Source organism: Crocodylus siamensis, chromosome 6 (genome assembly GCF_052110815.1).
Source record: "Crocodylus siamensis isolate JL-2025a chromosome 6, ASM5211081v1, whole genome shotgun sequence".
NCBI classification, from domain to species: domain Eukaryota; kingdom Metazoa; phylum Chordata; order Crocodylia; family Crocodylidae; genus Crocodylus; species Crocodylus siamensis.
Genome location: NC_143400.1, coordinates 43,490,366 through 43,505,837, shown reverse-complemented (window position 1 = coordinate 43,505,837; position 15,472 = coordinate 43,490,366). Strand labels below are relative to the sequence as shown.

The 15,472-nt window shown below is 59.9% G+C and overlaps 3 protein-coding genes across 7 annotated transcripts; 1 reads left to right on the top strand and 2 right to left on the bottom strand.

The window, feature by feature from the left end:
• Positions 1 to 1,567: 1,567 nt before the first annotated feature.
• Positions 1,568 to 3,049, bottom strand: MRPL52 (mitochondrial ribosomal protein L52). Its single transcript, XM_090053919.1, has 5 exons — positions 2,773 to 3,049; positions 2,518 to 2,593; positions 2,318 to 2,385; positions 2,045 to 2,109; positions 1,568 to 1,729 (listed from the first exon to the last, which is right to left on the bottom strand). The coding sequence occupies exons 1-5, from the start codon at positions 3,047 to 3,049 to the stop codon at positions 1,574 to 1,576; spliced, it is 642 nt and encodes a 213-aa protein (XP_089910045.1). The 3' UTR covers positions 1,568 to 1,573.
• Positions 3,050 to 4,215: 1,166 nt separating this feature from the next.
• SLC7A7 (solute carrier family 7 member 7) lies at positions 4,216 to 9,911 on the top strand. Of its 2 annotated transcripts, none has more exons than XM_090051212.1 (10): positions 4,216 to 4,241; positions 5,313 to 5,885; positions 6,493 to 6,618; positions 6,790 to 6,934; positions 7,117 to 7,240; positions 7,523 to 7,626; positions 7,719 to 7,815; positions 8,358 to 8,507; positions 9,012 to 9,195; positions 9,659 to 9,911. In XM_090051212.1, the coding sequence occupies exons 2-10, from the start codon at positions 5,318 to 5,320 to the stop codon at positions 9,742 to 9,744; spliced, it is 1,584 nt and encodes a 527-aa protein (XP_089907338.1). In that variant the 5' UTR covers positions 4,216 to 4,241; positions 5,313 to 5,317; the 3' UTR covers positions 9,745 to 9,911. The 2 variants fall into 2 exon arrangements, with proteins under 2 accessions (XP_089907338.1, XP_089907339.1); XM_090051213.1 differs by having other exon boundaries at positions 4,221 to 4,241; positions 5,316 to 5,885.
• A 427-nt stretch (positions 9,912 to 10,338) lies between these two features.
• Positions 10,339 to 15,395, bottom strand: LOC149862413 (mitochondrial inner membrane protein OXA1L-like). 4 transcript variants are annotated; one of them, XM_090054875.1, is made up of 11 exons: positions 15,155 to 15,374; positions 14,704 to 14,811; positions 14,408 to 14,600; positions 13,825 to 13,871; positions 13,424 to 13,523; positions 12,849 to 12,934; positions 12,508 to 12,672; positions 11,878 to 11,982; positions 11,277 to 11,439; positions 11,094 to 11,184; positions 10,339 to 10,581 (listed from the first exon to the last, which is right to left on the bottom strand). In XM_090054875.1, the coding sequence occupies exons 1-11, from the start codon at positions 15,284 to 15,286 to the stop codon at positions 10,524 to 10,526; spliced, it is 1,248 nt and encodes a 415-aa protein (XP_089911001.1). In that variant the 5' UTR covers positions 15,287 to 15,374; the 3' UTR covers positions 10,339 to 10,523. The 4 variants fall into 4 exon arrangements, with proteins under 4 accessions (XP_089911001.1, XP_089911003.1, XP_089911002.1 ...); XM_090054877.1 differs by lacking the exon at positions 11,878 to 11,982 and having other exon boundaries at positions 15,155 to 15,395; XM_090054876.1 differs by lacking the exon at positions 13,825 to 13,871 and having other exon boundaries at positions 13,424 to 13,567; positions 15,155 to 15,362.
• Between the last annotated feature and the right edge of the window lie 77 nt (positions 15,396 to 15,472).

The window sequence follows — 15,472 nt, the reverse complement described above, 5'->3', positions numbered from 1 at the left end:
CACAGGAGACAGGGCAAGATGGACCTAGGTCTGACCCAGCTTTTATGCCTGATACCAACAGCAACGGCCCAGAGAAGCAGAGCATGCCAGTTCCACCCCCCCCCCGATGTGCGCATTCAGTGGGTTTATTCATTGCAAAATAGCTCTCGCTGCCATCTCCAGCAGGGAGCCAGCTTCCATGTCCTGGCGTGGAAACAGATCCAGGGTTTGGAGCATTTTCCACCCTGCTCTGCCCATTTCTTGGAGAGAGTGGGGTGTTAAAATGTATAAATAAAGCAGGGGTGGGGGTTAGCATCACTAAGACCCCAGGGTAAGTACCACCAAGACGGGCTCTGCATTTTGATGCTTTGTCTTCAAACCAGATGAAGGGACTGTGGGGAGATTAGAAATTAAACCAGCATTTTCCAAGCAATGCTGCTGGGCACGGACCCTCTTGTTCACCAGGGGACAGCGCTCAATATCCATCCTCCTTGGGTCTCCACTAGCCTGGCTTGGAGGAGACAGGACATCCAGGGAGGCTAAGGCTTTCCACACCTAGGTGTTTCTTAGAGGCTTCTCTCCCAGGCCAAAGGGACATGGCGTGGAGGGTCATTTTTTTCTCTTCTTAATGAAGAAATTAAAGGATTTTTGGGGGGAAATTCACCATGTAATGGGGTTGGGGATGAGTGACACCAGAGGGCTGAGGCGAGAGGGGGCTGCAGGTCATGAGCGTGGGGCACGGCAGGGCCAAGCAATGAGTCAGGCCAGCCACGTCCTGTGGCCCAGACGCTCTGACGTGGGCCCTCACTGTGGTTTCCCCTGATTCAACCTCCGGCCACAGACTAAAGTTCCCTCAACATTAAGCCAGGGAGCTGGTGGGGGGGATGCTGGGGGGGGGGTGTTCCTCAGGCCTGGGATGGAGGCGGGAAAGGGAAGAAGGAGCCTGGTGTGGGGGAAAACCTGGCTAGTTCTCCCCCTTCCTCGAGTCTGGCCCATGCCCCGCGGTCTCGTGAGCCGGGCCTGGTGCCCAGGCGGTGAAGTCATCCCTGCTTTCGTGGCTGCACATCTGGAAGCCATTTATAACTGTTGGGGGGGCGGTGGAATATCCAAACACAGCTGGATCCAGCCCCCCCTTGAAATCAGGGCCAAGTCACATGAGAGGAGCTGGCCAGGAGCAGAGGCTCATGGGATAGTGATGGGGGGAGGAGGGGGACAGAGGCCAGCCAAAGGCCTGTCCTTGAAAGCAACTGGGCACAATTGGTCAGGGGGGTGTGAGTCAGGAGTGAGGGGCACCGGCCAGGATATGGGACAGGAAGTGCCCGACGTCCCCCTGGCTCAGCCTCTCTTGCTCTTGTTTCCTCTGGCCACATCCTGTCTCCTGCCCTGGTTTCAGGGAAGAATCCAGGCATCCAGGCTCCCAGCTCCCCCTGCTCTCACCTAGTCCCCACCGCCCTGCTCGGACACTGAAGGCTCCCCCTTCCCCCATTGCAGAGGGTTGGGGGAGAGAGCCCGCGTGTCTGGGAAGGCTCTTAGCCTCCTCACAGAGAACCCCGGTGCCCACCCCTGCCAAGCAGAGTTGAGACGAGGCCAAGGCTCAGGAAACTTTATTGCCCCCCCCATGCAGAGCTCTCCCTTTGGGCTGCAGCTGGAGCTGGAGCCGCTGCTGTTTTTGCTCCTGTGCCGCCTCCTGCTGCTCCTTCCAGCGCTGCTTGGCCTGGGACACCTCCGTGGATAGCTGGACCACGCGCCGCTGGGGGTGGGGTGGGGTGGAGTGAGCTCAGGACCTAGGTGCCCACTCCCCACCCCCATGAGATCCAGGTGTCTGGGCTCCCAACACCCACCCACTCCTAAAAGGGACCCAGGCATATGGACACATAGCCCACCTGACCCCAAGGGGACTCCAGTGTCTGGGGTCCCAGCACCCTCCTCTTCCCCCTCCCCCAATTCCACTTGCTTCCCAAAGCTGGGGGAGAACCCAGGCATCCTGGCTCCCAGTGCCCTGCTCAGACCACCCCTCCGGCTCCCAGGATGGGAAAAAACCCAGGTGTCTGGGCACCATGCTCACTGCAAAGTCCTCGTTTTCCTGCTTACGCCGGAGCTGCCCCTTCCATGGTGGAGCTGGGCGCCCATCTGCAACAGAACCCAGGGCTCAGGGAACCCAGTGTCCGGGCTCCCAGGCTCTACCCCCCTCCCAAGACAGACCCCCCACCCACCTCCTTAAACTAGGACAGAACCCAGGCATCTAGGCACCTAAACCCATGGGGCAAAAGTCTAGCGCTCTGATCTGGAGCTGGAGCCCAGGTGCCAGCCCTCCATCTCCGAGCCCCAGGGCTCTTACCTACAAAGGACCAGTCCGGCAGATCCCGGAGGGGGCCATAGCCTCCAGAGCTGGGGGCAAAGCCCTGCCTGGGAGGGGAAGGCAAGGCAGAACAAGGTGTGAGGGGGGGGGGGGGCCCGGTGCTCCCTGCCCCCCCGACGTCCCTCACTCCCAACCCCCTGCCCCCCAACACCCCTCACGCCCGATCCGGGGCCCCTCACCGTTTCCGCCACGCCCCGACGCCGGCGCGGGGTACCCAGCCGTGGACCCACCTCGTGGCCGCTGCGAGGGGGGCACCTGGGGGGAAAGGGGGCATCAGTAATGGGGGCACTTGCCCCTTTCACCTCCCCACTAATGTCACATCCTCCCGATTTCTTCCCACTCCCCCATCCCTACCCAGCCGCAGCAGCCTAGGGGGTGCCATTCTGGGACAGGAAGTAGAACACACACGGGGGAGCCTATTTCAAGGAGCGTACGGAATAGCATGGGAGCCGCCATCTTGAAAGGGGACGTGCTGAGCGCCGCCATCTTGGATGGCAGTCGTGGCCGCAGCCGTCTTGGGAAGGTTTCGGCGTTGCCCGCTGAGCGCCGCCGTTTTGCAAGGGGCTGCACCATATTGGGTGACAGCTCGATGGCGTAGCCGCGGCCATTTTGGGAAGGTCTCAGTTGTGCACTGTGGGCGCCACCATCTTGGAAAAGAAACCAGCCTAGTTGTTTGTTGTTTTTTGTGACGGCCTCCGAGTGGGCGGCCATGTTGGGAAGGGAACGACGGTAACCGCCATGTTGGATAGGCCTCGTGCTCGCCGCCATTTTATATCGGAGTCCAGGGCAGCGCCATCTTGGATTCTCAATGGGTCTCCATGACTAGATCCTTTCTTGAACCTTCGTCACGGACATCATATGTGATATCACAACTTGTGGGAGTAAACACACGTTCCCTGAGTTTTCATTAGTTCCTGTTCACTCCGGAGCTGCCCGTATATGCAGCCACACTCCTTCTCGATCTTCCACTGTGGTCGCCGACATTTTGAAGTCGGGGGCAGCCATATTGACGAGGGCGTTGCCAAGAGGCGCTTTGCTGCCGCCATCTTTAGTGTGGCACCGATGGGCGCCTCCATCTTTGATTTGCGCTTGTTCTGCTATTTTTGGATTCTTAGTCACGGGCGCTGCCATTGTTGTCCAGTAAAGGCCTAAAGCATGGGGGCCGCCATTTTGGCCCTGGCTGTACGGAAGCCAAATGGATCCAATTAGCGCATGCGCTGTTTCATCTCCCTGTCTCCCAAAGATGAGCTGAGCTGTTACCGGTCTCAGCCAGGGTCCTTTCCGTGTCCCATCCCTCTCCCTTCAGAGTGGGGCGGGGCATAGGTCACACTATTAACAGCTTAGTCCTTGATTATAACAATCAGCTAATTATTAACAAAGCCAATAATCAGGGGGACCCGGACACTTGGGTTCCCTCTCAGCTCTGGAAAGGGAATATTGGCTAGTGGTTAGAGCCAGGGCGTGGGAGGAAGGGAAGGAATCATGCCCAGTTTCTCTCCTAGCTCAGGGAGGGGTGTGGGGTTCGGGATGCCTCCCTGAGCTCTGGGCGTGGAAGCTGATGATCAGAGTCAGGCCACGGTGGAGCCCGGTGGGACACCTGGGTTCTTGTCCAGGCAGGAAAGGGAGTGAGGTCCAGGGAGGATCCCAGATGCCTGGTTTCTCCCACAGCTCAGGCCCTGCAGGAAGAGGTGAGGTCAGGGTGGGGGCACTGCAACGGGGGAAGCTCCGGGCCCTTTATCTCCGTTACTGCTGAGCTCAGCGCTCCCCGTCCGGGACCTTGGACCCAGCCCAACCCCTGATACCTCCTGCCCCAACCCCCCTTCCTTAAGCTAAAGTCTCTGCCACAGCGTGTTCTTCCTCTTTCTCTATTCCGGCAGGGACACAGACTCAGGCCAGGGCAGTGGTGAGTGGCTGCGTGCTAGAGAGGGAACCCAAGCGCCCGGGACCCCTGTACCACCTCCCACCCCTGAACACACAGACTTTTGAACCCATGTAGAACCCCAGGCATCAGGGCTCTGACCCACATTCCCCCTCCTTGCTGGTGGAGAACCCAGGAGTCCAGGCGTCCATCCCTTTATAGTGCAGAACACCCAGATTCTTCTGTCTTTCCTGGCTGAGAACCCAGGCATCCAGGCTCCTGTCCCTGCCAGCTCTCACACACCCGGTTCCCCACTCCTTGCTGCTTGAGAACCCAGGAGTCTGGGCTCCCAGCCACGTGCCCGCTCCAATCACAAGATTTCACTCCCTTCACAGAGAGAAGACTAAACCCAGGCATCCGGCTTCCCATCCCCACCAGTCCTCACTTATCTGATCTCCTCACCTCCTTCTTGTTGGCTCAGACCCCAGGTTTCTTGGTGGAGAACCCAAGAATCTGAGCTCCATCCCTGTCCAGTGTGAACCCCCTCAGATCCTCCCAGGTTGAAAACCTAGGCATCCAGGCGCCCATTCCCAACAAGCTTTATAAGTGCCACCTCTTTTTGCTGGTCGAGAACCCAGGTGCCCTGACTCCAATCCCCCTCCTCTTTCCTGGTCAAGAACCAAGGCATCTGGGTTCCCTTCTCCATCCATCCCAATGAAGTGACTCCCTTTGCTTTGTCTAATCAAGAACCCAGGTGTCCGGGTTCCCGTTCCCCACCTGCCCCAACCCAAAGATTCCCCCTCTGCTAGCTGGTCGAGAACCCAGGTGTTTGGGCTCTCATCCCCACTTCTTCCTTCTTGGTCATGAACCTAGATGTCTTCACTCCCATCTTCCTCCCCCCCCAAGTCTTCCAGATTAAGAACCCAGGTGTCCAGGTTTGCATTTCCTACCCACTCTGAACCCAAAGCTTCCCCCTCTTCTGGCTAGTCAAGAACCCAGGTGTCTGGGCTCCCATTTCCCACCGGCTGTGACTCAATGGCTTCTCCTGTATTTGGCGAGTAAAGAATCCAGACATCCAGGTTCCCCTAACCCCCTCCTTGCACCCTCTCCCTGCAGCAGCCATGGCACCCTCCCCGCGGTATGCACAGCCGCCGGAGGGAACGCAGGAGTCTCCACCACCACCACTACTGGGGTCAGAAGTTGCAGGGTCGACGCTGGTGTCGGAAACAGCAGGGTCACCATCAGGGTCAGAGGTCATGGAGTTGGAGGCCACGGGGCCAGTGAAACTGCGGCCGGAGCTGTCGCTGCTGAATGGGGTCTGCCTCATCGTGGGCAACATGATTGGGTCGGGCATCTTCGTGGCACCCAAAGGGGTGCTGCGCTACGCAGGCTCCTTCGGGTTGGCACTGGTTGTGTGGGGCATGGGTGGTGTTTTCTCGGTGGCTGGTGCCCTGTGCTATGCCGAGCTGGGCACCACCATCACCAAGTCAGGTGCCTCCTATGCCTACATCCTGGAGGCCTTTGGAAGCCTGGCTGCCTTCATCCGCCTCTGGTCATCCCTCCTCATTGTGGAGCCCACCAGCCAGGCCGTCATCGCCGTCACCCTGGCCGACAACCTGCTGCAGCCGCTCTTCCCCTCCTGCCGTGCCCCAGCAGCCGCTGGGCGCCTCCTGGCCGCCACCTGCATCTGTGAGGGCCCTGGGGGCTGTGGGTTGGGAGTAAGGGGCACCGGATTGGGGCGTTGTCTGTTTTTGGGTCTGATAAAGACATTTACAGCTTTGTTGACCATCTTCCTGTGCCCTCAGCTGATCCCCCGGGCCAGAGTCGGGGGGGGGGGGGGCGGGGGCAGGAAGCAGGGATCCCCAGGGGGGAAGCTCAGTTTTGAGAACCTGCCCTGGCCTCCCCCACCCTGCTGGCTTGGTCAGTTGCCAGGGCCCAGCCCTGGTTGTGGGTGTGACACCTGGGGAAAGATCAAGGTGACAGGAGCTGAGGCACCTGGGAGTGGGAAGAATCCCATGCGAATCACCAGTCCCCTCAGCCTTCCCAGAGCTGGGCTAGAACCCAGGTGTCTGGGCTCCTAAACCACTGGGACACACTCAGTTCTGTGGTAGGACCCTGGTGTCTGGCCTCCTTACCCCTGCCCAGTCACCCCTTACCCTGTCCCACCCCACTCCCTCCCCAGACCTGGGAGAGAACCCAGCCGCCCAGACCAGTTGCTGTGCCCTGGGCGGGGGTACCATGCTGTGCTGTTACAGGTCCCTGGGGCTGGGCTCACCCCTGTGTCACTGCCTGCTAGGCCTGCTGACCTTCGTGAACTGCGCCTATGTGCGGTGGGGAACCCGCGTCCAGGACATCTTCACCTACGCCAAGGTCCTGGCACTGCTGGCAGTGAGTGGTGCTGGACTGGTGCACCTTGGCCAGGGTAAGAGCTCCCCTCCCCCTTGCGCCCCTCACTCCTGACCCGCAGCCCCTACCATCTGCCCTGCTGGTGTCCTTCACTCCCAACCTGCAGGCCCTGACACCCCCCCACCAGCCCCGCTGGTGTTCCTAACTCCCGACCTGCAGCCCCCTGATGCCAATTCCTACCCCCCAGGACACACTGGGCACTTCGTAGATGCCTTTGCGGGGTCCTCACTGGCCCCGGGTGACCTGGCGCTGGCGCTGTACTCAGCCTTGTTCTCCTACTCGGGCTGGGACACCCTCAACTTCGTCACCGAGGAGATCAAGAACCCCCAGAGGTGGGTGGGGCTGCGGGTCAGGACCCTGAGGGAAGAGGGGGCAGAGTTAAGGGTCTGCATGAGGCCAGTGCTGGGGTTGGAGGATGGAGCAAGCAGAGGGTGGGACTGAGGCTGGGACTTCTTTGTCTCCAGAGGCTCTAACACCCCCCCCCCATCATCCCAAATTCTTGCTTTCCCCCCAGGAACCTGCCTCTGGCCATCAGTATCTCCATGCCCATCGTCACGGCCATCTACATCCTCACCAACGTGGCCTACTATGCTGTGCTTACCGCCCCCGAGATCCTGGCCAGCGATGCTGTGGCAGTGGTGAGGCCCCACCCCTTCCAGGGGAGAACCCAGGCATCCAGGACATCCCCATCCGGACCCCTCAGACGCCACTTACCTCTGGGGGAGAACCTAGGTGTCTGGTGTCCTGTTCCCCGCCCTTGTCCCCGCTTTGACCCTGCTGTCAGATGCTGGTCCCCTCCCACAGCAGGGATGGGACCCAGGTGTCCGGGACACTCTCACCCGGACTCCTCAGACCTCACTTGGATTTGGGGAGGGAACCCAGGCATCCGGGTTCACTGCCTGCCCCTCCTCTCCCCACAGACCTTTGCCGACCGTGTCTTCGGGGTCATGAACTGGACGATCCCTGTGGCCGTTGCCCTTTCCTGCTTCGGGGGGCTCAATGCCTCCATACTGGCTGCTTCCAGGTAACGGGGACCCCCTCCCAAGCCCTGTGGTGCTCCTCACTCCCAACTCACAGCCCCCTTCCTGTGCCCCTCACTGTGGCCCCATGTCCCAGGCTGTTCTTTGTGGGCTCCCGTGAAGGGCACCTCCCTGACCTTCTCTGCATGATCCATGTGGAGCGGTTCACGCCTGTGCCTGCCCTGCTTTTCAACGTGAGTACATGGGCTGGACCACAGGGCTATTGCGGGGTGGGGGTTGGTGCCACAGGGCAGACCATGGGACTGTGGTGGGGGTGGTTGGTGCCACAGGACAGGCAATGAGGCTATGGGGGGCTGCTACCAGAGGGTGCACCATGGGGGCCGTGAAGAGCAGGGTTGGTGCCTTAGGCTGGACCACAGGACTGTGGTGGGGGTTGGTGCCATGGACTGGACCACAGGCTGGGCAGGAGATGGGAGGGGCCATGGAACAGACCATGCCCTGTGACACGGGGGTGGTGGTGAGTCATGGTTAGTGCCATTGCTTATGCCATGGGAGAGACCATTCTGTCTTGGGAGAGGGGTGGGGATGATCCATTTATCTGTGTGTCAGGTGGTGTTTCCATGGGCCAGATCATTTCTCTGCCACTTGTGGGGGTGGGGAAGGGGCTCCCATAGGTTCAGTCTATCTCATGGGGGGTGGATTCTGGCAGGCCAGCCCATTCCCTGCCCCCAGGGGGTGTCACACAGGCATCCCAAGCCCTGTCTCCTGGGTGCAGGGGGCCATGGCGCTGGTCTACCTGTGCGTGGATGACGTCTTCCAGCTCATCAACTACTACAGCTTCAGCTACTGGTTTTTTGTGGGCCTGTCCATTGCCGGGCAGCTCTACCTTCGCTGGAAGGAGCCCCGCAGGTCCCGACCCCTTAAGGTGGGCCTCATCCCCTGCCCACAATTCACTGGGGTGGTCAGGGTGGGGAAGGGGGAGTTGCCCATAGTTCTTTGGGGCAGAGGTTGCGTTAAGTGGCTTGTGGAGGCCTAATGGGAGTAGATGGGTCGCGGGAGGGTCAGTCTGGCCCACAATGCTCTGGGCCTCATGGTCATTTGCATCCCATAATCCCTGCTGCTTCAGTATCCCACTGTTGCGAGTCCAGGAGGGCTGTTCCATAATGCCCTATGGCCCTGCTCCTGCTCAGTGTCCCACAATGCCCTGGGGCTAAGCCTGTCTCCTGTCTCCCGTGAAGCTCTAGGACTGGGCCTAGTTCTAGCTCCGTCTCCCATGATGCCCTGGAGCCACACTTGTTCTTGGTATGCCACCATATCTCAGGGCCAGGCCCATCTCTGTGTCCCATGATGTCTTGGGGCCAGGCCTGACCCCCAGGCTTTGTATCCCACAATACCATGGGGCTCACGCTGGCTCTCCCCTGCCCTGCAGCTGAGCCTGGCCTTCCCAGTGTTCTTCTGCCTCTGCACCATCTTCCTCGTGGCCATCCCGCTGTGCACTGACACGGCCAACGCCTTCATCGGCATCGGCATTGCTCTCTCAGGGCTGCCCTTCTATATCCTGCTGATCAGCCCAGCCCACCAGCGCCGGCCACGCTGGCTGCAGAGGGCCACAGGTAAGTCCTCCTTCCCCACCCCTCTGGGTGTCCCTCACTCCTGACACACAGCCCCTTGCCCACCATGGCCCTGCTGGTGCCTCTCACTCCTGAGCCAGTCCCCTGTCCCCCAGCAGCCCAGGGCAGTGCACATGCCTCCAGCTCCAGGGTGCCTGACTCTGCTGGTTCCCAGAGCCGAGTCAGTGGGTTTTTGTCATCTCAGCGCCTGGGTGTCAGCTGATCCCCACCCCCACTTCCTGCCTGAGAACAAACACAGACACCAGCTCCCACATGCAGCTGTCACCAGAGGTTATGGTCAGGGCTTGGGACCAGGCTGCCTGGGTTCCCTTTGTGGGTGAGATGGGAAAAAGGGAAGAGAGGGGTCCCCTCACTCCTGCCCCTTGCCCCTTGCCCCACAGTCCCCTGCCCCTTCAAGTCTGACCAGTGCCCCTCACTTCTGATCATCACGCCTTTGTCCCCACAGCTTCTGTGTCCCACTACACCCAGCTGCTGTGTCATGCCGTTGTGACGGAGATGGATGTCGAGGATGATGGGCCCAAGACCAAGTGATGGAGCAGGACCTGGGGGAGGCTCTGGGGGAGGGTTTGCCCCTCCCCTGCATTGCCTTCCCCCATCCCTGGATGTGGACCCCCCCTTACCCGCCTTTAACTTATTTCCTGTTCTCACTCCCCTGCTGGCTCCCAGACTGGCAATAAACTTGGCACTTCGGCCCCTGGCTCCATGTCCTGGAGACCCGCATCCCCCTCCTACACGGGAAGGCCTCCCCCTACTCCCCAGCTGGGCTCATTCAGGTCTTTCCACTACCCCTCCCCCTTGTGCTCCAGGTAGTCTCAGGTTTGAGGTCACCTGAGAAGGCAGCTCCCATCTCCCCCATTTGCCACCCTCAGTGTCCCCTCCGCTGACCCATGTTCATGCTGGGGCAGCTGCTAGCCAGGAAAGCAATCTTGTGCCCCTTCACTTTTCTGAACCTACCAGAGCTGGAGCTGGAGCTGGCTGAGAACCCAGGTGTCTGGGCTCCCACCTCCTGCCATCCAGCTCCCCACCCTACTCATGAGCCCAGGCATCTGGGCTCCCCCAACCACCCCTGGGCCCCACACCCTGAATTGCTCCCCCATGTTCAAGCAGAGCTGGTGGCAGCAGACGGGGCATTGCAGGTCCTTTATTGCCATGGCCCTGTCCTGCCCCGCCAAGCCCAGAGGTGGGGGTGGATGGGGGCAGCTCTGGTGTCCCACGTAGAGCATCCTCATCCTCTTTGCTGGCACTAGGGAGTGTGTTCAGCCCCACAGGTCCTGCCACAGTCTCCATGGTGCTTGGTGGGGGTGTTACTGTCAGCCTGGCTTTTTTGGGGCTTCAAGGGATTGTGGGTGAATGTCTGGTGCAGGGGTCCTGGTGGGGGAGGGGGTGAGAGGCATGAGAGAAGAGAAAATGCGTCCCTTTGGCTGCCCTCAGGGAGTTGCCACTCCCTCATGGGAGGGCCAAGACTTTGAAGGACAAATGTGAAGGGGGCTCTGTGCCCACATACTGTCATTTGTTGCCACTGCCCACAAGGAGTTGGGCACAGTGCCCTTAGTCAAAATGGCCACACTATCCTGGGCAACCTGGTAATGCCACTAGTCAAAATAGCTTCTCCCACCCCAACCAGGTACGGTGCCCTCATGCAAACTGGCCACTGCCACTCCCAAGGAAACAGACAGGACCCCACCCAGAGCGGTGGCTGTCCTTGTGATTTTCCTTGCTCAACATTGTGCCTCTCCATAGAAACAAAGGATGCCAGGGAGCAAGATGGTGGCTACTGCTTCACTAAGGGCTCAGCCTAAGGCTGGCTGGCAGTCAGGACTGCAAAAGAGAATGGTGATGGCCAGAAAGGCCTGGCTCCCTTGTGCAAAGGCACCACCCACCCTTGGCTGCCAGCACCAGGTAGCTCCTCTTCTGCCATCTGCTTCAAGCACAGCTCCTCCATGCGCCAACGTATCCATAGGTTCTTCCAGTCTGGGGAGGAGGAGGGCAGGGACAGAAGGGGGTGAACTCCATGCACATCACAGCCCCCCCATGCCCACTCCCAGCCCAGGGGTGATGCTTACCATCCGTGAGAGTCTGGTAGAAGCCTTTGTTATTGGGAAACAGTTCACGTTTGTGTTTCACTCGCTCGGGGATACGGAGCTGGGTGCGCACAGCTGGGATGCGCAGCAGCCCCATTTGCACCAGCGTGAGCAAGTTGGATGTCAGCCAATAGGTGAACATTGCCTGAACATGGCAGAGGTGCAGACAGAATCAGTAGCTGGCCTGGGCAAGAAGCCCACCATCCCAGTGCAAGAACCGTCTCTGGGCAACAGCTCTCCCTATGCTAGAACCCACTCTTCCTGTATGAGGCCCATCCCTGTGCAAGGTCCTTCTCTATGTGAGGACTCTGCCTCTCTCTATGAGATCCCTCCTTGTGTGTAAAAGACTCCTGTTCCCATGTGAGAGCTGTCAGTACTAGGCCCCTCCCTGTGCGAGACTCCCCCTGCCCCCATGCAAGGGCCCTGTTCCCATGTGAAAGGCCCTCACCCCCCGGTATGAGCTCTCTCCATGTGAGAAGCCCCCATCTCTGTGTGTGGGCTCTGTCCCTGTACAAGAGGCCCTTGTACCTGTGAGAGCTTTCCCTGTGTGAGAGGCCCCCCATCCCCGTGCAAGGGTTCTCACCGTGGGGAAGGTGATGGTGAGCGGCAGGATTACCAAAGGAATCACCCAGGAAACTGTCTTAATAATCTTCAGGTGTGGGATGTCAACTCTGGACTCTGCGCCGAGCTATGGTGGGTGGAAGTGGTGCGTGCCAGTGAAACACCGAGGTTGTGCCCCTTACATAAGCCCCACTACTATAAGCCCATATGGCAGGGGCGGGCAATTATTTTGGGTGGAGGGCTGCTTACTAAGTTTTGGCTAGCCATGGAGGGCCACATGACAGGCAGCCAGGAGGCAGATAAATATTAATTTTCTAAATTTTTTAGGGGTCCTGCAGACCGGACAGAATGGCCTGGCGGGTTGCATTCGGCCCATGGCCCACATTTTGCCTACCCCTGCCGCATGTGATCCTCACTCTCCTTCTTCCCTCACCAACCCCTTGTTTATAGCAAGTCCTACCTGAAACACCACCCTTGGCCTATCACCAGCTTGCTTAGTGCCAGTAACCACACCCCACCAAAGCTGAGACCACTGCAGCCCCGTGGTTATTGCAGACCCTGCCATACTGTTCCTCTCTCCCTGCAGCCACATAGGGAGGGGGAGGGGGCACAAGCCCCATGTCCCTAAGGCAGCTGCGACACTGTCTCTCACCTGCACTATGAGCAGTGAGGAGCCAGCGACTGCGAGAGGCAAGATGTAGAAGGGGTCCGCCACAGTCAGGTCTGGGAACCAAGCCAGACCACCGCTTCGCATGCTGGGAACTGGGAGGATGGTCATTTCCCGCAGAGCAATGAAGAAGGAGATGAAGACAGGAGCCTGGGGGAGATATGGGGAAGTGGGATGAAGACAGGAGTGCTGTGCTGAGTGGTGACGAAGGGGCTGTGGGTTGGGAGTTAGGGGCATCAGCAGGGACACGGGGGTGGGGACCCAGGGGCCTGTGGTTTTGGGATGGAAGCAGGGGGGTTGGAGCTTGTGGGGTGGGCGGGGCTCACCTGAACAAATGGCCCCAGAAAGATAGCCAGGGGGTTGATATAATTGGCCTGCTGGTACCTCATGAGGTCTGAGTTGACCTTGACAACTGGGGGTGGTAGGGGGGAGGGGACAGAGAAAAGGAAGCACTGGAATAGGTGGGGCTGTCATCCCACTCACCAAGCCCCGCCCCCTCTCCCCTCAGGCCCCACCCATGGAGCCTTCTAACACCCCTTAACTCAGCTCCTTTATCCCACCGGGCCTCTCCCATCTGCTGTATGGCACCTCCTCTACCTCATTCTTGCCCCTGGCAACCCCTATGACTGTGCTCCCCCTGCTGTGACTCCGCCTCTCACACAGAGGCTCCACCCAACCCTGCTCCCTCCCTGCCCTGACAGTGCCCTTCCTTCCTGCATCCCGCTGACTCTGCCTTCAACCCCTGCTGCAATACAATGGCTCTGCTCACAGTACCTGCCATCTGCTCTCTCTAGAGCCTCTGCCCCAACCCTCCCCACTTCACTCACTGGCCCCAGCCCTGACTCCACCCCCTTCCACAGGACTCTGCCTCAGCCCAGGACTGACCCCCACTCCCACTTACACTGCAAATGGTTGCCGGAGCGCCTGGCCTCGCTCAAAAGGGTTGCGAACCGTGTGATTTCAGGCAACTGGTTGTTAAGCCTCGTCTCTTCCCGCTGCCCCTTCAGGATGAGCGGAAAGACCAGGAAGCGTGCCACCACTGTGGCTGTGGGGGGAGCCTGTTACCCACCCGGCACTGGGGCAGCCCCTGACCCATGATGCAGTGGGGGCAGGGCAGGGAAATGGGTGAGGGGAGGGAGACAGCCCTTTACCCACAGTGCACTGGGATGGAAACACAGCCCCTTACTCACAATTCACTGGGAGGGAAACAGCCCGTTACCCACAATGCACCAGAGGGAAGAGGACGGGTATAACCATTCACCCCCAAAACACCAGAGCAGGGGAAGGAAGATAGCTCCTTACCCATGATATACTGGGAGGAAGCAGCTCCTTACCCATAATACACTGCACTGAAGGAAAAAACAGCTCCTAGCACCCTTACCCAGGGGGGTGTTTCCCAGAATGCACTGGGGAAAAAAAAAATCATCCCCCCAAGAATGGACCAGACTGGCAGGTAAAGCCATGGGTCGCCCCCTGTGTGCTGTGCTGGGGAAGAACCCCTGCTCTGCCTGAGCCTGGGAGTGAGTTACCCATAATGCATCATGGGGGTACATATCTATGTGTGTGTGAGAAAGCAAACCATATCCCAGAATGCATTGAGAGGGACCCTCTGTTACCCACAATCACTGCACTAAGGTAGGGGTGGGAGAAAACACCTGTTGATCTGAAGAAGGAGTAAACCTAGGCTGTTACCCACAGTGCAGTGGGCTGGCAGTGGTAGGGAAGGGGGGATTACCCACAATGCCCTGCACTTGGCAAGGATGGGGAATTACCCACAAGGCTGTGGGGCTGAGGACTGAGGTCCCTTGTGGGGAGCCCGTGGGCTGCATTGCCCACAATGCTGCTGAAGGCCCAGCCCCCCCCAGTATCCCAGCATGCCCCTCACCAGCCACGATGGCGCCCCACCAGGGCAGCCCCAGGTGCATGTGCAGTGACTCCAGCATGGTCTGGATCAGACCCACAGGCGTGTAGTTGCCCAGGCCCAGCTCAGACAGGCTCAGCTCCAGCTCCGGCCCTGGCCCAGGCACAGCCAGCTCTGCCCCAGGGTTGGGGAGCAGCGGGGAGGCAGTGGGCAGCATCTGGCAGGAACAGGGAGAGCCTTCAGTCCTGCCCCACCCCAGTGCCCCTCACTCCTGACCCGCAGCCCCTGCCCCCAGTGCCCCTTCCTCCCAACCCGCTCACCGGTGCACTGGCTGCAGCTGTGCTCTGGGCCCGGCAGCCTGGGGGTAGGTGGGTCCCTCGCCAGGTCTGTCCATGGCGTTGCACCGGGGGGATGGCAACACTGTGAGTCTGGGGGGCAGGAGAGGTCAGTGGCAGGTTGCAGGCACTGACCCCTGGCATCTCTGGGGAGTGCAAGTTTGAACCTTGACCCTTGTGTGTCACTGGGGTCGCAGTCTCTGGCTCCAACCCCCCAACCTTAAAGAACATGTGACGTCAGCTGAGGTTTTAATAACGTCACCAAGACAGCGTGACCTTTGACCTGCGCTGAGGTCACTCTCCGCAGGGGGCGACTGGGCTGCATCCCCTGGCAACCTCAGACTCCGCTGGGTGTCACGGACACCCCAAAGCACGACCCCGGTGTGTTTCCCCCCGACTGCCCAGAGGTCGTGACCCCACATGACACCACCCTCACCTGCCGTTGGAGGGCGCGGAGCAGGGGGCCGAGCCCCGCGGGTCTCAGCTGCCGCCAGCCCCGTCCCAGCGCCGCCGCCATCGCTGCCGCGGGCCCCTCCGGGCCTCGGGAACCCGGCGCACTGGCGGGCATGCGTGGTCACCAGGGCGACGCTCGAGCGAACTGGCCGCCGCCATATTGGGTACTGGCCCCATGACCTTTATCTGTAACGCCTGACGCCATATTGAGTGAGGGCACCACAGCTTCGAAAGGCAGGGCAACCGCCCGACAAGATGAGGTCAAGGTTCGCCAGACATCCGCTGCCGGCTAGGTTTGGGG

What these genes read in the sequence shown, in the direction of transcription:
- LOC149862413 (XM_090054875.1), bottom strand. Translation starts at nt 15,286, where the DNA reads ATGCCCGCCAGTGCGCCGGGTTCCCGAGGCCCGGAGGGGCCCGCGGCA. An exon ending in TTCTGGGGCCATTTGTTCAG is followed by an intron (nt 12,673 to 12,848) that starts GTGAGCCCCGCC and finishes TATCTCCCCCAG; the next exon opens with GCTCCTGTCTTCATCTCCTT. An exon ending in CTACCAGACTCTCACGGATG is followed by an intron (nt 11,185 to 11,276) that starts GTAAGCATCACC and finishes CCTCCTCCCCAG; the next exon opens with ACTGGAAGAACCTATGGATA.
- SLC7A7 (XM_090051212.1), top strand. Translation starts at nt 5,318, where the DNA reads ATGGCACCCTCCCCGCGGTATGCACAGCCGCCGGAGGGAACGCAGGAG. An exon ending in TCCATACTGGCTGCTTCCAG is followed by an intron (nt 7,627 to 7,718) that starts GTAACGGGGACC and finishes CCCATGTCCCAG; the next exon opens with GCTGTTCTTTGTGGGCTCCC. An exon ending in TGCCTGCCCTGCTTTTCAAC is followed by an intron (nt 7,816 to 8,357) that starts GTGAGTACATGG and finishes TCCTGGGTGCAG; the next exon opens with GGGGCCATGGCGCTGGTCTA.
- MRPL52 (XM_090053919.1), bottom strand. Translation starts at nt 3,049, where the DNA reads ATGGCCGCCCACTCGGAGGCCGTCACAAAAAACAACAAACAACTAGGC. An exon ending in GCCGGACTGGTCCTTTGTAG is followed by an intron (nt 2,110 to 2,317) that starts GTAAGAGCCCTG and finishes GTTCTGTTGCAG; the next exon opens with ATGGGCGCCCAGCTCCACCA. An exon ending in AGGAAAACGAGGACTTTGCA is followed by an intron (nt 1,730 to 2,044) that starts GTGAGCATGGTG and finishes CCCCACCCCCAG; the next exon opens with CGGCGCGTGGTCCAGCTATC.